General features: G+C 41.4%; 2 protein-coding genes across 15 annotated transcripts in view; both read left to right on the top strand.

Moving 5' to 3' along the window:
• Positions 1 to 5,666, top strand: part of LOC111862945 (trithorax group protein osa) — a 278,921-nt gene extending 273,255 nt beyond the window's left edge. For all 12 annotated transcript variants that reach the window (XM_023848824.2, XM_023848822.2, XM_023848820.2 and 9 more), the window contains 3 exons: positions 1,733 to 1,920; positions 2,511 to 2,645; positions 3,163 to 5,666. In XM_023848824.2, coding sequence (XP_023704592.1) covers positions 1,733 to 1,920; positions 2,511 to 2,645; positions 3,163 to 5,652 — 2,813 coding nt within the window. In that variant the 3' untranslated portion in view covers positions 5,653 to 5,666. The remainder of the gene's footprint in view (positions 1 to 1,732; positions 1,921 to 2,510; positions 2,646 to 3,162) is intronic.
• A 6,960-nt stretch (positions 5,667 to 12,626) lies between these two features.
• The window catches only part of LOC111862941 (ribonuclease 3), a 32,973-nt gene continuing 21,974 nt past the window's right edge, over positions 12,627 to 23,625 (top strand). The window contains exons 1-6 of one of the 3 annotated variants that reach the window (XM_023848810.2): positions 12,627 to 12,832; positions 15,895 to 17,229; positions 18,597 to 18,740; positions 19,419 to 19,573; positions 21,600 to 21,739; positions 22,932 to 23,099. In XM_023848810.2, coding sequence (XP_023704578.1) covers positions 15,938 to 17,229; positions 18,597 to 18,740; positions 19,419 to 19,573; positions 21,600 to 21,739; positions 22,932 to 23,099 — 1,899 coding nt within the window. In that variant the 5' untranslated portion in view covers positions 12,627 to 12,832; positions 15,895 to 15,937. The other 2 variants (XM_023848811.2, XM_023848812.2) reach the window with 2 other exon arrangements.

Raw genomic sequence — 23,625 nt, 5'->3', positions numbered from 1 at the left:
ATGCTGTGGTTGCAACATCTGTATGGCTGTGTCGACATCAGGTAGTTACATAGGTTGATAATTATCATCAGAGAGTTATTAGATGCTATTTTAAATGTATGATAAGTAGGGCCCGGAGTTTTTGAAAATGCATACGCGCATATGCAAATGCATATTTTGAGGGTTTTTGGTCATTATTGCATATTCTAATCATAAGAGCATATTTCTGCATATATGTTTGAAATTAAGGATAATTAAGGATGAGACAACTGACTTATGTGGCCGATGCATAGCAAATTTCGTAGTTGTTAAGCTACATCCAGACGAACCTGGCAAACCTCATCTTGCTTGCAAAGTACTAGAGAAAACAACCTTAGCACAATAGCAAGATTTGTACATGATTCTCTATGACTACTATGGCCATCTGAAATTGAGAATAATTGGTGTAAGGTGCTTGTATTACTCACAGATGCAGCTTCCTATATGTTGAAAGCAGCAAAGGGCTTACAAGTATTTTATCCACATCTTATACACGTAACCTGTTTAGCGCACTGATTACACTGTATTGCAGAAAAGTAGGCGCACAGTTTCCAGCTGTTAATGATTTAATTGCAAGTGGGAAAAAACTGTTTCTGAAAGCACCAGCTCGTGTCCAGTTGTACAAAGATTGCGTACCTCAGGTTCCTCTGCCACCTGAACCTGTCCTAACTGGGGGGGGGGACATGGTTATCTGCAGTTTAATTTTATCAGGAGAATTTCAGTCAAATAAAAGAAGTGGTTACAAAACCTGAAGATGAGTACGCATGTGTCCGTGAAGCAAAAGTGGTGTTTGGAAGTGATACTGTTTATCAAGATGTGAATTTTATCCATGCACATTTTCTACATTTCATTGAGCTACATTACATTGAGAGCTTAGAATCTTGTGGTGCACTCCTTCACGACTCACTTGAACTCGTTCAGAAAGCAACTTGTTCACTGAATTCCACTCCAGGCGAAATTGGAGACAAGATTAAATGCAAGTTAGAAATTGTGTTGAATTCAAACCCAGGGCTAAAAAAGTTTCAGTCAGTTAGTCGGTACTTGAGTGGAATTAGGGTATCTTTGCCAGATGAATGTTCCTAACCTTTGGTGCCAGTGTATAAATACTGTCCAATCAAGCCAGTTGATGTAGAAAGATCATTCTCAGCCTATAAACTCATTTTGATGGACAATAGACGAAGTTTGTCTCCAGAAAACACTGAAAGGCTTCCAGTTGCCTATTTGTGATGCTACTTTCTGCAGTGAATGATACATGTAAATAGGTTAGTCTGAATGAAGTGACCTGTTTCTTAAGTGCATATTGTTTTATTTTTGGTGCATATTTTCCCGCTTTTTGGCGCATATTTTAAGTGTTTTTAGCGCATAAAGATCTGGTCCCTGATGATAAGAATGTAAATCACCGTACTGGAAGTCTGCAGTATGGTGAAATAGGATGATCACTGAATAAGAATTTGAAAGGACTTGGAACTACTCAAAGCCTGATTTAAGGTTCTGTCCTGGGAATTTCATGGAGTGTCCAAAAACATATAAAATCCCAGGATTGCTCGTCTCTCAGCAGATATGTATCTGGAACCTCCAAATATAAAACAAGATTAGTAACTGTTGACATAGGTGATTAATTGCATGCTTCACCTCGCCCCTTTACTTGCCATTGGGAGTACATGAGTTTAGAAGGAGAACAGCTCACCCACATAACACGATTTGTTCTTTTCAGGATGGACAAGCAACAGTTCGTTTCGTGGACCATTCCCTGGTCAGGGCCCTGTGCCCCAGGCATCTCAGCCATGGAACCAGGGTCCTCCTCGGCCAGCTGGACCTCCAAACAATCAACAAGCCAATAACCAGTGGGACCAACACCGCTATCCTTCAGGCACACAACCATCATACCAGACCCCACAGCAGGTCTGTTATTGCATTATTGAACAGGAAATTGTAAAGGATAGCATAGGTCTCTTTGCTAGAAAGTTATAGGTCTGTTTCTGTTTTGAAGGAAACAGTTTAACGCTTTAAAGCACAGTGACTACAGTTACATACCACATACTTTAAAATTCAGAAACTCTTCATTTTGCCCACACTGTATTTTTGTGTTTTGTATTATTCTCCAAAGAACAGTTATTATTCCCGTAAATGACATTAACCAAATGATTTTTATAGTGGAAATTCAGTTTGTTTTCTGTGAAGTAAGAACTGAAATTTTAAATATGGTTAATTCCACTTTCAGTGTTTCTGTGGGGAGAAGTAGTTTTTGACACTGAACTGAGAAAAATCTTAAATGGAGGCACTTCAAAACAGATTTTTCTGAGGATCATTGAAATTGAATGAGGGAAACCCCGTATGTTGCTGGGTCTTCACACAGTGAAAATAAAAGACATCAGAATTTAGATGAACAGTGGAAAGAGTACAGTTTTAACATACTTTAATTGATAGCAAAAACTTAACCAATTTTTTACCGAGTAATTCAAAGTTCATTCCATTTGCATGTATTCTTTCAGCCCCAACAATGGGTATCTAATATGCCATCATCTGGAGTTGGACCAAGTTCCCCACTCCGACCACCTGTTGGCCCACGAACACAGTTCAGGCCAGAAGGGAAGCCTTTCCCAATGCCAGCTCCTCCAGGGACAAAGGTATGCAAATCTCCCAAAGTGTATTGGTTGATCATAGGATCCCAAGACCCTCTCTTTCTGTGCTAGATATGCTGCAATTTCTTTGATCCTATCTTTTAACTTGTTTATTTTAGTTTCTTCTGGAGTGTTATATAAACACTGACAATAATTCTTTAATTTCTTTTGTGGTTGAAAATTGTGTAACCTGTTGTTTCTTTAAATGTATTTCAGCTGTTGCTACTATGTCATCAGACCTTATGGTCAAGCTGTCATAGTGTCTCATGAAACAGTGTTTCTTAACAGAAGGATTTGTCTAACTGGTGGGATGAAATGGTTGGGTGGATCGTGAGGTCTCGAAAATAAGACCTTATGTTGATGATGTAATATTAAAATATACATAATTGTCAGTTTATATCTCAGGAAAAGAGAAGCCCTCTTTTTACTGAAATGACCATTACAGTGCAAGATGAAAAATTTGAGACTGACTTCCATAAATGATGTTGGCATGGCTTACAGGTTCTGTATCTTTGTTTTTCAGGGCCAGACTCCCAACGTGGCTGGCAGTACGGCAGCATATCCCCCTCAGGCTCCCCCAAAACGTGAGCTTGTATTTCCACCTGACAGTGTGGAGGCTACAGTTCCAGTGTTATACAAGCGCAAGAGGATGTCTCGTGGTGACGTAGCACCTGTCGAGGCCTGGAGATTGATGATGAGCTTGCGCTCTGGCCTTCTGGCAGAGAGCTGTTGGGCACTTGATGTCCTCAACATCCTGTTGTTTGATGATTCGACAGTAGCTTACTTCGGCCTGGCTCACTTGCCAGGTCTGCTCGATGTACTGCTCGAACACTTTAGGCGCAGCCTGGCTGACATGTTTGATGCCCCTTCCAACACAGACACCGATCGAAAGTGGTACGAGGTCCCAAAGACAGATCACAATGAAGTTGATTTGGGTTCGGTGAATCAACCAGTTGATCCTCTGGATCGGGTGACTCTGCTTGAAACCACCACCAATTACACCTTGTTGTCACGGAAGGGTGATCCCATCAAGGTGATGAACAAAGACAGTGATATATTTGTGCTGGATAGCCGTAAGGCCTGGGATGTGGATGGTGACGTGGCAGAGGAAAACGTAACAGAGATGGACCAGGATCAGTGGCAGATGGTGGTGACTGACAGCAGCTCTACAAAGTACATTGTGACGTGTTTCCAGGGTGAATTTGGCAATGTGTCATTTGTGAGGCTGGTACAGAACAAGAAGGTTGCGGAACAAGAGCAGGTGGTTCCTGGCAGGGAGCAAGGAGAGGAGGAAGTTGCAGTCACCGAGGCCCCAGCACCGCAGCCAGTAGTTGTCGAGAGTGTAAAAACTGAGCAGGATCAAGAGACTTCTGATGCTGGTAGTGAAAAACCTAATGTGATAATTAAAGAGGACAGTGTTAGTAAAGAGTGTGTGGTTGTGACGCCAGGAGAGAGGAAAAACTGTGACAAAAAGAAACGGACTAAAACGTTAATCGGTGTGCTTTCACGAATACAAAAGGAACCAATGGAAGTGAACGATGTGCTGACCAGAGAAATTCGGGAGAAGGTAGAAAAGAATGAAGTGGTGAAGAAGGAAGATGGAAATGAAGAGAAGGCTAACAATAATGATGGGGAAACTGATAAAATGTTGGAAGACAGAGATAAGAAAGATAAAGTAGTAGAAACCACATCTGATGAAACCATGGAAACAAATAGCAACAGCTTGTCACTGGAAAACAGCAACAGCAGCAGCAGTAGCAGTGAGGTTGGGAAGACGAAGAAGGAACTTGATGATGACAGCGGTAAAACTCAGTCATCTGGTGATGATAAGGTGACTGTGAAAGTGGAGAATGTGGACACTAGTTCCAAGAGTCAGGATGATCAGAATGACTGTGGCTCAGGTCTGAGAATCCGGGATCCAGCAGGTACCCTGAAGAGACGTCGAATGTGCGACTATGAGGATGAGTGCTACACCCGGGATGAGGCCAGCCTGTACCTTGTGACAGAGACCCAAGATGCTTTAGCACGGCGATGTGTTTGTCTCTCCAACATACTTCGTAACTTGACATTTGTTCCTGGCAATGAAGTGGAATTTGCCAAGAATGCCACTTTCCTAGGGCTGCTGGGTAAATTGTTGCTGTTGCACCATGAACACCCAGCACGCACACACAAGCAGCGCAACTATGACCGTGAGGAAGACGCTGACTTTGCAGATTCCTGCAGCAGCTTACAGGGGGAGGCTGAGTGGTGGTGGGACTTCCTTCACCACATACGAGAGAATGTACTTGTCACTGCTGCAAACATCGCAGGCCACATGGATCTGGGCCAGTACCCAGAGGAGATCTCACGACCTGTACTGGACGGATTGCTTCATTGGGCGGTTTGCCCTGCAGCCCATGGACAAGACCCTTTCCCCACTGTGGGCCCTTCATCTCCTCTGTCTCCCCAACGACTGGCCCTGGAGGCCTTGTGCAAGCTCTGTGTGACTGACAGCAATGTGGACCTTGTCATAGCCACTCCCCCATACTCGAGGTTGGAGCGTTTATGTGCAGTTCTCACAAAACTGCTTTGTCGCAGTGAAGAGCAGGTACTACGGGAGTTCGCAGTGAACCTGCTGCATTACCTGGCTGCTGCTGACAGCGGCATGGCACGCACTGTGGCGCTGCAGAGTCCTTGCGTGTCTCTGCTGGTGGCCTTCATTGAACAGGCAGAGGCAAGTGCACTGGGTGTGGCCAACCAGCATGGTATTTCAGCCCTGCGTGAGAACCCAGATTCCATGGGCACCAGTCTGGACATGCTGCGCCGTGCAGCCGGCACACTGTTACACCTTGCTCGTCATCCTGACAACCGCCCTCTCTTCCTGCAGCAAGAGCAGCGGCTCCTGGCTCTGGTAATGAGCCAGATCCTCGATCAGCAGGTGGCCTCCATCATCTCACGCGTACTCTTCCAGTGTTCGCGGCCGCATCCTGAGCACATCCACTTCAGTTCTCTGCGCTCGTGCGTCTCCTCGTAGTGAACAGGTGGGAAGGTCAGCAATGTAGGGGTTCCAGATACTTTGGTTTTACTGTCCAAATGGGGCTTAGACTTGACAGTTGGAAACTGTCTGTTGCATCGACAGGTACAGTGCGACAGAGTGGACAAACTGTCTTAAAGCAAGTGCTATGTGGCTCCACGATATTGGAGCAGATTATAAAGGTGTTGGATTGCAGCTAAGAAAATGTTGATGAGTATAGTAATAAGATTGACAGATCTCTCATTGAAGATACAAAGAAAGAATTCCCTGCAATCGCTAAGCAGGTCTTGATATTTTGTAGATAGGGGGGAATGAAGACTCTTCGGTAGCATCTTGAATCGTTAGGATTTTTGCAATCTGTATAAAGAATTATCACATATGAATTTGTGATCTTTCCAAGAGCTGAGTCTCCAGTTTTTCAGTCTTAGTGCAAGTAAGAAAACTTACTGCCTTGCCTTGTGAGTTATGTTCTCTTGTGTAATTGTGAAGGTGTGCGTGATATAGTATTTGCTGCAACCTTAACCATGTACAAACAATACAAGCTGGAGACAGTCTGGGAAGTGAGGAGGTGCGGGGTTGATATTACGAGACTGAATATACCACTTCCAGCAGACATGCTGAAACTTTACATAGTAATTAGCTTCGTAGATGGACAGGAGATTTATTTTTACCTTGTGGGAAATCAATGTGACAAGTTTGGAGGTAAGTTGATTTGCAGATAATGGTCCAGGTGGGGTTCCCTCTCATTCTTGGACCACTTGGGTACAGGAAAGTAACTGTCACAATTTTGGATCATGACCTGCTCTGATCAAAAATGATGAGTTCTGACAGAACAGACTGAGCATGTGGTTTTTAAAGATGAGGCCTCCATAAAATATTGAACATACACAAATATAAAAGGATTAGATTCTCCATAGAATAAGAACACAAAACTTAGTTACTGAATTGTACCATTTTGTAAAGTGCAGCGAGTTGCCAACACGTCAAAAAAAAAGTATAAAAAAAGGACTTCTGTGTTACTTGTAATACCGATTTGAATGATCACTGTATTTATTATTTTGATTCTTAACTCTACCATGAAATAGTTTTCATGCAAAGAGTGCGGACACGTGTGAACAAGACAAAGCGCAACAGGTCTGATGGGTGGGTGGATTATGGAATTTCTCTAAAAGAAACAAATGTATAGCCCTTCCTATCTGCTGATATTCTTCACTGGAATTGTCAGGCCCACCCTCCCAAGCTACGTATCCCTTTCAGCCTCCCCACTAGGTTGCCCTTGGTCCTCATTTCATATTTGGTATTTACTTGTGCAAATGCTTTATATATGTCTGAATACTGAAAAATCAGAAATAAATGTACATAAGAAGTACTAAATAATATGTGATATTTAATGTTAAGTAATACATTGTAGGGTGTGGTGAACTCTGGTTTGCTTCTTGACTTGTCCCATGCCAATCCACCTTCCCTCTTCTCCATACCCCGAGGTTCACCAATCTTTACATTGGTTGCTTGTAGTTTTGACTCACAAGGGAGTAATCCTAAGTGTGCAATTATCATCAACCAGTCAACGCTTTCGAGCTGACACCCTTAGATTTATGGGCTAAGAATTAACCCCCTTGTATACTAATAATAGGCGGAGTTTGTGAACATAGTAGAACAGATCTACCTCAACACGTCTGACTCAGTCTTCCCTATACGGTTTTACCATTTTGAGCACTTAACTGGGATTCACGAAGTAAGCTGACTACTTTGAGTAACCCATATTTGGCAATTTATAAAGTTATTTGTCTGATGTGGACTGTTTCTTCTTCATGAAGTATGCGTGACTTGAATGAATCAAGATGTATGAAGTATATTAAAGCTGTGAATAGTCTGCTGACGTACCAGCATTGAAATATGCAGTGGAACTATATTTTCGTTTCTTTGGAAAAGTGGAAGTGATGTGCAGTGCATCATAGAATGATTCTCTTGCCATCTGTTGGTGATGATGTGAAATACATAGTCTACATTATTTGAAGAGTGATAACAAATCTGCCTGTCCATCAGACCAAGATTTCTTTGAGGAGCCATGGATGTGAACACTAAACTGAGGAAATGTATCCGTCAGTACAACAGTCAACTGAGGAAGGTTGTAATTGGAGGAACGTAACACTGAGGATCATCTGGGGATCACTGGAATTTAATATTAAATCAGAAAAATCTTTAATCAAGAACATAAATGGCTGTTACACAATATTGGATGATGGAGAGTTGTATGAAAACTTGTCAGTGCATCCAGTTTTAGTTAAAATTGGACAAGAACAGACACTTCCCCTGAAGACATGCATGCATTTCTTTGCACATCTCAAGTGTAAATCACTGAATATTTATCAGGACAAAAAAAGTGTTTCGAACAGAAGTTATAAAGAAAATTGAAATACGCATTTTATGTCCAGTCCACTTTTTGCATATATCTTAAGGTTTTTGAGATGATAAAACACAAGCAAGTGAACATGCCAGAATTCTTACACTGTACATAACATTTCCGAACTTTTCTGTTCTTTAAACTTGACATTTCAGTGCAAAGGAAAATTGACTATGTAGAATTAGAACTGTGGCCACTGAAAGTTATGAATGAGGTTTTAACTTTTGTGTCTCCACCACAGAACTAGCCTATCTTGAGATGCTTTGAATGTTTTGTTGTAGTTCAAATATGAGGGTAAAGTAATGTACAGATATACATACAATGTCAGCTGCTGATGTTTGTGGTTGTAATTCTTTCAGAGAATTTGAATTCATGAGAGAGAAGGGAAACAATTATGCCAGTATACAAGTGACATTGTACACAAATGGTGTACAGTAGACTTTTGATTATCCATGTGCATTTAACCACAGGACCTTTAGAACCACTTCAGTACTGATCATTGATTATTGACATTGTCGGTTAGGGGTAACCCCCAGTTACCCGAAGCGCAGGCATCACCGCGACATCCATTATGCATTCCTGATTTCAGAAGGGCCCTGCTGAAAGCTGTCATCTCCAACTATCCAAAGCTAAAGATTTTCGTTCAGTGCCCAGCCAAAGCTAGCAGTTTCCAAGTAAGTGGTAGGAAGATTTCTCCTGTCCCAATTTCCTGCACATGGCTTTATCTCAGAGGCCCACAATGTGAAGGTGCTGTCTTAGTGTACAGTAGTTGGTCAACAGTCTGCACTGTTTCCTGTTCAAAAGTCGGTCAATCTGTAGACAGTTTTTGTGGAGAGGGCCCTTTAATGAAAAGCCCAGTATTGAGAGGACTTCCTCATCTGGCACTCCTTAATATTGAGAGTACCAAGTAATGGTGAGACTGGAACTTCTTGTTCCAGACGAAGAAATGGGTTGCTCAGTCCCTTCATAGGCAAGACATCTTCATCCTCATTGCCTTTAATCCATCTTTGGCTTGGAACTCGCAGAAGTGTTAACTTTGTTTGGGCTGGAGAAGGTAAAACTGTCCCTGTGCTTAACTTGTATGGGGGAGCTGATGTATAGGTCCACATACTTTTGATCTCTGAACTAGTTTGAGGTGAGTGGTGAACTACATGACCCTACTGCATTACCCCATAGCAAAGAGCCCATGGTACACTTTGGATAATAGGGAGGGGGGGGGGGGTTCCAGAATTGGTATGGACAACATGGAGTGGAGAAAAATCTTCCCCCTACCAGAACTTTAACTCTGACCTCTTGACTGCCAGCCTGTAGCTAGTTGCTATACTGACTGCACTATCCCAGCTCCCCTGGCTGGGCGAACATAAATTTGCTGGCAGGTATTGAATGTAGCTCCACATATTGATTGAAATGTTGGCTGTTAACATCTGTTTCAGTAATGTGTCAGTGATGCTTTACAGTAAATTATAGCAGACTGTGCCTTTCACAACTTTCTGCTGTATTCATTGCTTTTTGCAACACCAGCCACTGAACAGTGGTTGCTCTCTTCTGTGGCAAAGATGTATCTCACCAGTCAGTGATCAGCAACACAAGTAAGTATTTGATGCTCAGGGTAGAATACGACATGGATAGTGGATATTTCAAGATTGTGAATTATCCATGCTACTTCTCCATTCTAGTACTTGAGATTTTACTGGACACATTTTTTAAGCCACATTAATGTAACAGACTAAGTGCTTCTGAATTGGCATGTTTTCTTCTTGCTTTGGAACCTGATCATTATCCTGAAAAAAGCGCTTTTTAGACATCCAGGATGACTGATGTACGGAAAATTGAGAAAGTTTTCTACCTCATTTAATATTTATATACATATTAGTAACCTACTTTAAACATGTGACTAGCTGTACCTGGCATAACATGTGCCATTCCATCAGATCTGAAAGGTTATTAATTAAATATCAGTGCATATTATATATTGAATTTAATTTGATGTATTTATTTCTGTGACCTGGCAAATTGGTTTACTTATCGCAGCATCTTTTTCCAGTCATTCCATTACTTCGGTTATACACTCTTTCTTTTGATTTATTTTCAACCGGATTTGTTGCTTTAGTGGAACTGAAAATGTGAAGTTGTACATGTCCTGGCTTATAAGCCTTGTTTGAATATAGTGGTGAGAGAAAATAGTAAATCAGACCATGTATATGCAAACAGTATTAGCCATTTCCAGGTGATTTATTTTCACACCCTTTGATGCAAACACCATTGGTGAGTTGTGCTCTCATATATATTCTCTGTAGTTACTTGCTTTTTGTGTTTTCCCTGTAAGAAGCTCTCAGAACCACCAAGTGGCACTTCATGAGTGATTTATGTATAGCAATTTTTTTCATTTAATATAATTTTTATGTTAACTGCACCAAGAACTCTCTTCTTGCCAACAGTTATGCATCTAGCAGTAGTTCAAGAACCTATGCAAGTATTAAATTTGGGTTACGGAAATTGTTCCAGTGTCTCCTGGAAAATATGTTGATTAGATGTAATACTTATAATGTAAATTTATAACATGTTGAGGTGTGAGGTTGGTGGAAGCAGTTATGGCCTATACTAATAGATCAAGCTGGTCGTGGTGCATGGGGAAACCCACCCCCTCTAAATAACTAACTAACTAACTATGGCCTATACTAACCTGAGATTTTTGTGTATGATATCCGTTTTTGAGGGCAGGGGGCACATGTGTGCCAGTGCTTTGCTATTGTTGATTTTCAGAAACATAATCATAATGATGATCCTAAATGTTTATATAGTTGCCAGTTTAATAAAGTATTTAGAATTGCATATGATAGATTTTGCATACCAGGCGCAGTGCTGAAAAGATGAAAGTTCTCCTTGTGTTTAAGACTGAAACAGTGAAGATGTATAGTTGTATAGTCTTGACATTTGATCAATGTGAGCAGTAACCTTCACAATCAGATCTCCTTACCCCTCAGAAGGCTCCTGGTATTCATTGGATAGGGGCTGGGGAGCTCCATTGTTGGCCCAAACTTTATGCCAAAGTGAAAATGTGGCCCTAATTGGGAATCAAATTCCAGTCATCCAGCCCATAGCTAGTCACTGTATTGTTTGCTATGGGTATCATATTTTATTTGGTTTCTGTAATAGTCCACTATTGATCCCAGCCCTTAACAAGTTAAATCTACGTAGTTCATGACCCAATTACGTTCTTCCCTGAGATAGATTTGTATATTTGCCTCCTGCTCAGCAGGAGTTTTACTGTGAAAGTACACATTTTCCTTAACCCCTTTGTATGTTATAAACAATATTTCAAGGACAGAAACGTGTTTCTTTATGTTTTCCATTTTGATATTCACTGCTTAAAATCGCATTATCTTCATATTCTCCCAGATGCAAAAAATGGATGGTGCAGCTTCCTGCCCTTCACTTTTTACTAGTACTACCAAACTTTATTTGTAGTTGATGCTTAAATATACTTTTGTGAGGCAATAGTTTAATTGTGGAAGATTTCAAGTCCCATGGCAGCTGCTATGAGGATATCCCCTGTAGGATGTGATAATGTGGAACCTAATCAATTTTACCCATGTTTCAGAAGTGACTGTTAGCACTGTTTTCACAGTAAAAGAGTAAGAATTTACCTGACAACGTAATGTTATCACTGCAGACGATACTAAACTGTAATGCAAAGTCTGCCTGAGGGTCAAGCTGATTCCAATGTGACTTTTGGAAAAATGCTGAAAGTTTCCTATAGATGTGAAAGGTTTATGTCATGTAAGCCTAGTGGATCTTATGCAACTTTTTCCAAGAGAAGAGTCCTGAAACCTGGGAGAGAAAAAGCAGTTTGGGGACTGGCATGTAAGTGAGGGTATAATGAAATGGATACTGAAAGAAACGGCCGTTCTGCTGTTGACTGGATACATTTGGCACCCAGTGGGGGCCATTTGAGGGGCTTTTATGAGTACTGTTTGTAAGGTATCGTGTAGTGGCTGTGCCATAGCTCAAGCAGTTAGTCGCTGGCTTTCCACTGCGGTGGGTCTGGTCAAGTGGGATTTATGGTGGACAAAGTGGCGCTGGGGCAGGTTTTCTTTGAGTACTTTGGTTTCCCCCTGCCACTCTACATTCCACCAATTGCTCCACAATCACCCTCAACCTATCGTCTGGGGCTGGTACAATAGGCCAGAAGTGGCCACAGTACAAGGGACTTAGTTCCATCCCCACTAGCAATAAAAAAGAGGTTTTTCTGTATCAACCGATTCTTGCGATATAGCAGAGGAGTGTCCAATCAGTGGCTTAATGGAAATTCAGAATTCTGGGGCCATCTAACTATTGAACTGGGCACTTGGCTTATCAAGCCCCTTTTTTTATTTTATTTTTTTTGTTTTACTTGAAGGTTCGTAACTATGCTCGCAAGTATTTAGGGTCTAGAATTCCACACACATAAACCATATCCTTTCTTGAACGATTTCAGGTCCCGCACTGATCATACCACCCACCGATCAGTGTGTGGTAGATCCGTGGAGACCGTTGACCATGGAAACTAAACAAACGTCTTTCTCATTGATCAAAGGTTGTATCCACTATTATGACGATTATGACTGCAACCATTGAAAAGTGAGAATTATGTGTAATGTGGTTACGCTGGAATCTGTTAGAGAATTTAGGGTTATAACACTTGAAGTATTGATATAGACGTAGAAATTATTGGAAACTGTGGATATCAATACAGGTCTTTGAAGAGGAGAAGCACTTTTCCTTCCTCTCATGAAGGTGAATATAGGTTATGTATGTACTCTCATTTTTATTCACAGGCTTCATCATAGCGCAAATATTAATCAGCAATCAATACAGTGCTCCTGTCGTTGATAACATGCTTGTTTAATAACGAGCGATGAAATCTAATATAGTGCGGTGTGCCGAAAATAAGAAAGGAGATATATCAGATTATCATTGATGCCAACATTGCAAGAAGTTTATCACTAAAGCTTTTACTGTCTTTACGTGCCCTGTCATTTGGTTGGGAATGGAGGCGAACTCTCTGCCGGCGACACAACACATAATATGAAAAATGTTAACATTACTAAATTTAATTTGATAGACTGAAATGTGGCAATGATTAAAATTGTATTATTTGTGAGGGGAGATGTACATTATTGTAATGCCAACATATAATGAGGCATGGCGACATTCCTTTTTTTCTTTTTAATATTGGCAGCTTTAAGGTTGACCGGTTGTCAGCTGATATGATGTTTATGGGGTATTAATGATGTTAGGCAGAAATTATTGTCCAGTGCTCTCAGGTTTAAATTATAGTTGTAAAGCTGAAAATATGTAAATAGACAAAAATATATCAAATTGTGAAAGAATTGATACCAGCAGAAGGTGAAATATTACGTTCTGAAATTCATAAACTTTGTAGTTTTGTATGAATGTGAAACTCTCTGATATTAAGGGAAGAATATGGACTGAGGGTATTTGGACCAGAAAGGGATGAAATAATGTGAGGTTGGTGAAAAATGTGGAATGAGATGCATTGTAACTTGTAGTCCTGGTAAAAGGTTAAAAAAAAGTTAAAGTCCCTGTGCTTAACTATGCCTTGAAGGCGTATGGGGAGTGGATGTATAGGTCCACATTTTCTTAACCTCAGCACTAGTTGTAAGTGAGTGGTCAGCTTCATTCCCAGATAACTTACCACAAAGGAAAGGGCCTCCAGTGCCCATTATATAGGAGGTTGGGTGGAACTCTGACGCTTCTGTCCTCCAGCCCGTAGCCAGTTGCTATACTGGCTTGGCTATCCTGGCTCCCAACTTGTACTCTTGGCCAAATATAATTAGAATGATCAAGTCAAGGAGAATGTAATGAGCAGGGCATGTAGCATGCATTAGGGAGAAGAGGAATGTATACAGAGTTTTGATGGGAATGCCAGAAAAAGAGACTCATAGCAGTACCTAGATATAGGTGGGAGAATAATATTAAGATAGATCTTAGAGAGATAAGATGTACTGGTATGGATTGAATTGATCTGGATCAGGAAAGGGATCAGTGTGGATGGCTCTTGTGAACATAGTAATATACCTTTGGGTTCCATAAAATGTTGGGAAATTCTTGAATAGCCGAGCGACTGGTGACTTCTCAAGATGGACTCAGCTCTGTGGAGTTAGTCATAAACTTCTTAATTATATGTGAGATTATAGGTTCTCATGGGAATGAATATGAAAATAACTCTCTTCTGGGATGTGACACCGTGTAGTCTGGTAGTTGTTGACTGTTGTTGCAGATTACAGTAATCTCATTAATTCTGTTCTGGATGGGGAGGAATTGCACTAGCAGTGGAATGAGTCTGTTATATCTTTATATAAAAGGTGATAAAACTGACTGTAGGATTAATGAGGAATCATTCATAAAGTGCATATAAAATTTTATCTATCATTCTTTTTTTAACACATTGCGGACCGGTTGTTTAAATATTTAAATCACCCTGGGGACCGGGGTTTTTAAGCCTAGCACCCTAACTTGTGCACTGTTCACTTTAAAAATTAATATAAAATCTAATTAATTTTATGAACTAAAATTTTTGGAGAACTCTTACCAGAGATCCTAGAAATGCTTGCGCATGTGATATCTCTTGAAACATTCCCCTTTGTGAAGAGGACACTGGACACAATATTTTGGGGGGCCCTGTGGCCCCTGTTACTGTCACTTTCACTGAGGCTGGCCTCGCTATCAGAAGATGAAGCAGTTGGCAAATCTGATAGCTCATCGGAGAACAAATCTAATATTTCTTGTTCTCCGAGAGAACGCTTTGCCTGCAACTGCTTTCGTCTCTGAGCCATGTTGCGCTGCAAACTTCCTGGTTCATACGTGGAAGCTTGGACTCAAACAAAGGCTTTTTTCATTAGGGTGTGACAGGAAATGAACGTGATCATGTTACTGGCTAAGCTAGCAAACATTCCCGAGGTGAACTACGCAGTAGTTATGATGCAACATGGCCACACAGTGAGATATAGTCGGTTGCAACATAACGCATCAGAAAAGGGTCAATTGGCCCGCCCGGTCCGCAACGCTGTAGAAACGTAGAGGGCCAATTGGCCCCTCCGGTCCTGAATGTGTTAAGTTTATCCTATACACAGGTTAAATTGTTGGAGACCAGGTGTGAGGATTGCAACATAATCGATCAACTGCTGATCACATGTTCTGCATTCATCAGATCCTGCAAGAAAATGTATACATACGGTGGTAAATGGTAAAGCTATCCTGTAACAGGCCATGGAGGCCCATAGTGATGTGAGACGCTGAGGTTCCCACATTTTCTAGACAGTTGGCTCACAGATGGCAGTAAGATTGTCAGCCTTATGCACGAGTTGCTCTTTACCCGCAGGAAGATTCCTGGTGCTTATTTCTGTTAGAGGCTGAGTTGACCCCAGGGTGACTGGAAGAATTAGGTCAGTTGAAAAAATCCACCTTGTCAGGACTTGAACCCATGACCTTCCGGCTTGTAGCACAGTGCTTCAACCAATTATGCTACCGCGTGCCCCACATATGGTGGTACAGTAGATTTCAGATAAGCCTATTATTCTATTAAGAGAGAGGTGTAGTACAGCATTCAGTTCAGTTCAGTGTTGAATTTGGCACATCTTTGTGACTAGTTAATCTGATAGAAGCATATTTAAATGAAATGTGACTCAGGACAGGTTACCAGCCTCACATTTCTAGTGATACAGAGATAACTTTGATATAGAGATAACTTGTCATGTAAAATACTACAAGCAAAAAATTTGTTTTTCTTTGGGACTGAAATTTGCCATTCCACCAGTAATACTTATTTGTTTCAGGTCTGGTGATTTGCAGCTGCTCTTGAACTGAAGTGACATCAGAATGTCACATCTGATGAGACCACCTGAGTCCCGTGAACCTAATTACTCCAATCCTAGGTTCCTGCCCCCAAGTGTGAGACTTCCAATGCAGTCTCCTCCTGCAGGCCATGCAGTACCAGCAAGTTGCTTCCCGCCAAGTTTCCAGTACCCACAGAACATGGTTTCAAACTGCGTTCCACCCATGATGCCATCTTCACTTCCATGTCCAAATCCAATGTCATTTCCTCCACCACCTTTTCGTCCTCAAGGACCCAGAGCAACACCACCCCAACCAGTACCATTGTACAACAAAGCCTCAGCTTCTTACAGTCAACTTTATAATGTTCCCCCTTCATACTCGAGCCCACGCTCTGAAACCCCCTCACAAGTCTATGTCCCACCATATCCACCTCCACCAGTGGCAACAGCCTCCTTCAGTGAACGTCCATCAGCTCCATACTCCATGGATCATGTTCCTACAGAACATCATAATTCCTTCCAGCTATCCAGTGATCCGTGGCACAGTAATGTTGTGGCCACATTGCCCAGCGTTGCTCGCAGCATACCAAACCATTACCAAGAAGGGAAACCAGAGGCTGTGACAACCTGTGGAGGCAGTACCTTGAAGCCAGCAGACTTCTTGGAAGCCCCTTCACACAATAGAGACGAATATCCAAGGTGCCTACCACAAGGAATACCCGCGGATATGAATGATGAAATCGTGAATTCACAATACAAGGACAAAGACAAGAGGAGGTCTGATGACAGGAGTGTCTCTAGGAGTAGCTATGACTGTAGGAGGAATCCTAGCCATCCTAAATATGACACACAGCATTGGGATCGCTTTGGAAGACGGAGAAGTCGAAGCCCACTTCATCGGAGGCGAACCAGAAGCCCATCTAATGAAAGGAGACATTCTAGAGACAGTTCTAGAAGTTCAGACCAAAGGCGTTATACAAGAGATAGTAAGAGGTCCAGGTTCTGCAGTTCCAGGGACAGAGCAAGCAGGAGCCCTGAAAGGAGAAGACAATCTGAAGTTGGTGATAATGAGGTTTCTCTGAATGTAGAACTAGAATCTCCTAGGAACTCAAGATGTTCCAATAGTCCTGACTTGTTGAGGTCTCATAGTCGAGCAAGTTTTAAGCAGACCTCACGCAGTCCTGATTACAGGTCCCTTGCCAGTTCACGGAAGAGTAGCCGATCATTTAGTCCAGAGTCGTTAAATTTGAAGAGTGGTAGAAATTCTTACATTAGTAATTCACGCAAAGAGAAGGCTGCTACTACAGAGCGGGAGCTACTGCTAGAGAAGTGGAGGTGAGTCATCCATTAAACTGGGCCTTAGGACAGTAAGAAATGCTGTTTCAGATCTTCATTATGAAACTGCATTATTTGTTGGCTATAGGTGATCTGTCTGTCATCACCACTTACAGTAATCTCTCATGTAACACTGAACTAAAACGTAATTTCACAGAGCTGAGCCCTTCTCGAGAAGCTGCCAGTTGTGCAGCTACTCAAGAACCTCCCAACATCTTTTGGAACCCCAAGGTTCATTAACGTGTACACAAGAGCACTCCATTGGTCCCTATCCTGAGCCAGATCAATCCAGTCCATACCACCACATTATTAACCCACCTATGTCTTGGTCTTCCTAAGTGGTCTCTTTCCTTCTGGCTTTCCCACCACTATCCTATATGCATTCCTCTTCTCCCCCATTTGTGCTACATGCCCTGCCCATCTCATCCTCCTTGACTTGATCATCAATATAATTAAACTTGACAAAGAGTACAAGTTATGAAGCTCCTCATTATGCAGTTTTCTCCAGCCTCCTATCACTTCACACCTCGTCAGTCCAAATATTCTCCTCAGCACCGTGTGCTCAAACACCCTCAGTCTGTGTGCCTCCTTTAATGCCAGAGTCCAAGTTTCACACCCATACAGAACCACAGGCAAAATTAAAGTTTTCTATGTTCCATTTTTTACGATTTTAGACAGCAGTCTCGTGTGACACTACATAACTTATGTTTTTGAGTAGGTGTAATTACATAATCCTAAGAAACATAAATTAAAATTGCTAAAAACATAGGTATCAAGAAGGAATCTGGAAGTATGTGGGATGAAGTGGAAAATTTTGCATTTAGTGAGGAGCTGTGTGAGTTATACAGATCCTGTAGTACTCTTAGAATAGTGAAATCCAAGTGAGTTTGATGGATTTAGTAGGTAAGATGGGGTAATATGGAATGCATATAGAATTCTTATGGCAGAACTTCTTCAAAAACAGAAATATGGAAGATAAAGGATAGTTTGGGAGGATATTAAAAGTATTCTTAGAGAAATGGATTATGAGAATGGAAAGTGGATGAAACTGGCCCAGGATTATGTATAAGCACATGCTTTGGTATTAGCAGTATTGAACCTTTGGGTTGTGCTGCCAGAGAGTTAGTTACTGAGTAAAATATATTGTAAGGAAATAGGTTGTGAGGATGGGAGCTGGATTGTCTCAGGATTATGTCCAGTGGTGGGCATTTGGTATTAACAGTGTTGAACCTTCAGATTCCATATGAATTAAATGTTTCAATTCTTACTGTATGTGAAATTTCATGCAACTGTAGTTCACGTCATAAAGGTGTATAACTGTTTAAATTGATATTCCGTGTGTCGCTACATCCATGCAATTGTTTCAGAATGAACTATTGTGCAAACACTGCTGAGATGCAGAAGAAACTGGAAGAGCTGGCCAAAATGAAACCAGAAGAAATAGTGGAACATGAGAAGAAAGTGTGGACACGGACAGCGCCAGCTGACCTGTACTATGCACGGGATGAGAAGTAGGTGTCACCGTGCTTGCTTCGGTTCCTCAGTTACTTCCCATTGAGTCACATCTTACATTCTACAAGCCACTTTCTCCCTCTGTTTCTTCCTGTACTCTTTATTTTCCTCTCTCTCTTTTTTCTTTGTTTTTATCCTTCTCTATTCTCTTCTTCTCTGCCTTGTGTAATTTCCTTCTTTCTTCTGTTCTCTTCCCTATGCCTCATGCTCCAGCATGCATATGAACTATGATTCAGTTCTACCCTCTTTTCTCTGTTTTCTTCCTCTTCCTTTGTCTCTGCATCCTTCTTCTGTATTTCACTTCTCTATCTTATATTTTTCTTCCCCTTCTCCTGTTCCTGTGTCTTCTTGTCTGCAGCCTTATTTTAGTCCATTTCTACACCACCTTATCTTCTTTCATTTATTTTCTAACCTTTCTCTTCCCACTGTGTTTTCTCATTGTTTTCCCCTTCTTCCACTGCTTTCTTTTGAGTTATCCTCTTCTCTTCTGTCTCCAGTTTTCTTTCTTCTTCCTGGCTTCTTTTTCCCATATTTTCTTACCTCTCTGTCTCCTAATTTTTTCCTTCCTGTCTTCTCTTCCCTCTCTGTCATCTCCTTCCCAGGCCCTTTTTTTCCTCCTCTGTTCTGTTCCATACTTCATCATTTCCAGTTTGTACTGATGAGTGCTGTATTTACAGAAACCACAAGGTGATGAAAGCGACACCAAGGCTTCTTGCTTTGTGTGAGAGGTTCCACGATGAGCTGGTATCAAGAGCTGAGAAGGTGCGAACTGCCAGGCCAAAGTATGAGCCACCCCCTCGCAAAAACAGAATGCGTCTTGCCAAACATAAATGTAAGAGGCATTTCAGTACATATTGCATATGTGAAATTACTGTAATCAGAGATAGAACATTACACTAACAGACTTACAAGCAATGCATGCATGCTGCATTCCCTGTTCATCTCACTTTTATACGAGGGTAATTCCAAAACTAAGGTCTCCTATGTTTGAAAATATAAAATAAACATTTATTTTCAATTTTGGATACATCAGTTGAATCTTGAACATGTACTCATTTCTCTACATAATCGCCATTTCGGTCGATGCATTTTTGTAGGCGCAGTGGCAGTTTTTGTATGCCCATGTCATACCAGTTCACCTCCATGCTGTTCAGGAAACTTCGAACCTCAGCTTTCACCTCATCGTCGTTGTTGAAGCGCTTTCCAGACAAATGTTCTTTCAACTTTGGAAAGAGATGGTAGTCACTGGGCGCCAAGTCCGGACTATAGGGTGGATGGGTGATGATGTTCCATCCAAACTGTTGCAGTTGAGCGACGGTTTGTCGGGCAGCATGGGGGCGAGCATTATCGTGGAGAATGCTTACGCCCTTGCTCAACATCCCTCTTCTCCGGTTCTGAATCACCCGCCTGAGTTTTCTCAGTGTCTCACAATATCTCTCAGCGTTTATTGTGGTCCCAGTTTCCATAAAGTCAACCAACAATACCCCGTTTCGATCCCAAAACACAGTTGCCATGACTTTACCGGCAGACTGTGTTTGCTTGAATTTTCGAGGCTTAGGCGAAGAGGAATGCCGCCACTGACGTGATTGTTGTTTTGTCTCAGGTGTGAAGTGGTACGCCCAGGTTTCGTCGCCTGTGACAATTGAATTCAAGAAGTTGTCCTTTTCGTCAGCATAGCGGCGAAGAAATTCACGGGAAGAGTCAACTCTCTGCCGTTTGTGGTCTTCCGTGAGCATTCGCGGGACCCATCTTGCGCACACCTTCCGATAATTCAACTTCTCTGTCAAAACCCGATAAATGGTGGTTCGGGAAACCTCGGGAACCGAAATGCAGAGATCATCGAGTGTGATGCGCCTATCCTGACACATGACTCGCTCAATCTTCACGACTCTCATCAGAAATTGACGGTCTCCCAGTTCTTTTTTCGTTGTGTATTGCAGTACGACCAGATTCAAACTCCCTACACCACTTGCGGACGTTCTTTATGTCCATGCACGACTCGCCATACACTTCCACCAATTGACGATGAATTTCAATTGGTTTAGTCCCTTTTGCGTTCAAAAACTGAATAACTGCGCGAATCTCTCACTTCGCGGTTTTAGTAATTGGGAGCTCCATTTCTAATGGCAACCGTGCCAAGACTGAGCGTCCTAGCTACATGCGCGCATGCTTGGTGGTATTGGGGGGAGTGGGGGAAGCAACGAATACAACAGGGTTGCCAACAGCCGCACGAAAAATTACCCAGCGCTTTGGAGACCTTACTTTTGGAATCAGCTACGTAATTTCACTATTTCTCCTTGGTCCTCCTGTCTTGGGTCCAAGTATCTTGACATTATTTTATTCCATAATGATGTCAGTGCCTGTCCTTTGGAGAGAGAGAGAGAGAGAGAGAGAGGGGAGAAGGTTATATTCACACACACATACAAATGAGCAGAATTATAATTATGTGAGATTTACAGTTCTTATGGTGATGGCAACAAAAGTTCTGGAATGTGACGTCGTGTAGTCTGGTAGAAGTACTGACATACTGGAGCAGTACACTGTTTCAGTCTTCAGGCCTGAAGAGTACGCCAAACAAGCAGGAATCACACACTATTTGCTGCTTGCTTGTTTGTGTGTCTTAGTCTTTGAGCCTGAAGATGGAGGTACTAAATTCCCCTGAAACTTCAGTTAACTTCAACCAGACTGCACAGCACTACGTCCCAGAAGTTAGTACACTCTTCTGAATTTTAGGTGTTGCCACTTTTGAGAGAACACAAAACGTTGAGATCAGTGTTCATTTACTGAGTTCCATCTTCACCCTGATAACAGTTCTGCCATAAATTCATATGTTCTTCTTGTCAAATGTGTTTGATCAGCTGAAATGTGCAGTTCAAGTGACAGTTCAAGTGAGGAGAGTTCAACTGATGAGGAAGATTGCACAATGGAGGAACTGGAGAGGAAGCGGCTGCATCCGTACCGCCTCCATCCAGAAATGTGGTACAATGACTCTGGGGAGGTATGTTTCAGATCTTTATTTAATCAGCCTCAGCAAGATATTTTGCTATATTATCTCCATGGAAATAAAATGCCAGTAGAAGTAGATGCAGCCATAAACTGCTACAGAAGGTATGCTTTGAACAGTATTATGGTATTGTCCTTTACCAAAGAAACTTTCATTTAGATTGAATAGAAGCACCACTTACCCTATCAGGCTCACTTTCCAGAATCTTCAAGTCTGTAGCGTGCATATTCAACAAAGTTGTGATTTCATATTGTCCTTCAAGGGCTGGATATGTAGCAGTGGATCAGTCTGCAGAAACTGCAATTATAGATAGAAATTTTTCTGTTGAATTCTCAACAGGTATTCCACTAATTCCTTACCATTCTGTGTTTAAAATATTGCTACTGCCATCTACAGTTAACTTCTGCACACTTGGCCAGCTAAATTCTGTGGTTGAATTCCTACGTAAGGTATGGATATTGTTTGCATTTCACATTGCTCCTAACGAATCTCCACCAGTCATCAGTGCTCTTTAACTTTGCGTGTACTGTACATGGATGGATGTTAACCAGGAAAAGGTATTTCTGTTGGAGTTATTTCCTGTAGTGTGGGTAACCTGGTTCATTGGGATAAAATATGAATAATTATTTTATGTTAATTAAAGGAAACTTTTTAGTGTTGCAATTTTTAACCCTGTCCATGAGAAGTGGGGCATTCATATGACACCTAGCTCAGCAGGTAGTTTTAACAGAGATTTTATGAAAGTTGAGGTTCACCCAAGAGCAAATATTTATTTTATGGTTGTAATATAAGATATCAGTTTTTCAGAGGAATGTGCTTATATATTATTGATTTTTTAGTAGATTAAAAATGAAATCCATTCAGAACAAGTTTGGAACCGTGCAGACTTTCTTAACATTTTGCTTTTAAAGTTTCTATAGTAAACAAGCTGTCCTATATGTGTAGATGTCAGTTGCATTGATAAAACATGGTTGGACCCTTGTCATGATTTCACATGAAAAGCAGTGAAATAGTTAATTACCAAACAACACCAACATTTTGGCCACATGAAATTTTGAGGTGGGGCTGCTGCTAGTGTTTTCAGTGTAAGGTTCAGATGTTTCTCATGATAAATAATATTTGAAAGATTTGAGATTTAAAAACGTTGTTCTGTTTTGACTTATGAATGGGTATTTGTTGTTCACAGATGAATGATGGTCCACTCTGTTGCTGCAGTGCCAAAGCAAGGAGGTACGGCATCCGCCACGGGATCTACGCTGGAGAGGGTCACCTTCCAAAATGTAATCCAGACACCAATAATGCTGACCGCCTATACCATTACCGCATAACCATCTCTCCCCCTACAAATTTCCTTGTAAGTTCCGTTACAGCGGTGTAATTGCTATGTGAGATTGGAGGTTTTCATGAGTGTGAGTGACTATGAATGTTGCTCCCTTCGGGGATGTGATTCCATGTTGTCTGCTAGGTATTTACAGATGTTCCTGGTGGAGCCACCTGGCTTCATCTTCAAAGTTGATGCTGAATGTGGATACAGAAAATTCCTCCGAAACATTTGCACCTCTGTACCAAATTACGAGTACTTGTCACATCAAAGAATACATTAACCTTTAACATACGGACTTTTAAATTGCCGGCAGCTCCCTACGGCCGGAATTTAAATGGCCCTAAGTCTTTAACATTGCAGACTTTCAGAAAAAAAAAATGCATATTTTCCGTTCTATGCAACATCGTAATATGAACTAAAAAGAACCTGAAAGACAATAAAATTTTCTACATATAGACAAAAGGGCAGGTTTTACAAATGAAAATTAACTGTGATTATTTTGTCATGAAATGCAAAATATAATCGTTATTAAATACGTTATGAAATTCTAAAGGAC

This window comes from Cryptotermes secundus, unplaced genomic scaffold (genome assembly GCF_002891405.2).
Source record: "Cryptotermes secundus unplaced genomic scaffold, Csec_1.0 scaffold763, whole genome shotgun sequence".
Taxonomy (NCBI): Eukaryota; Metazoa; Arthropoda; class Insecta; order Blattodea; family Kalotermitidae; genus Cryptotermes; species Cryptotermes secundus.
The sequence above is the reverse complement of the archived record's forward strand: the minus strand, read 5'-3'. Positions and strand labels throughout refer to the sequence as shown.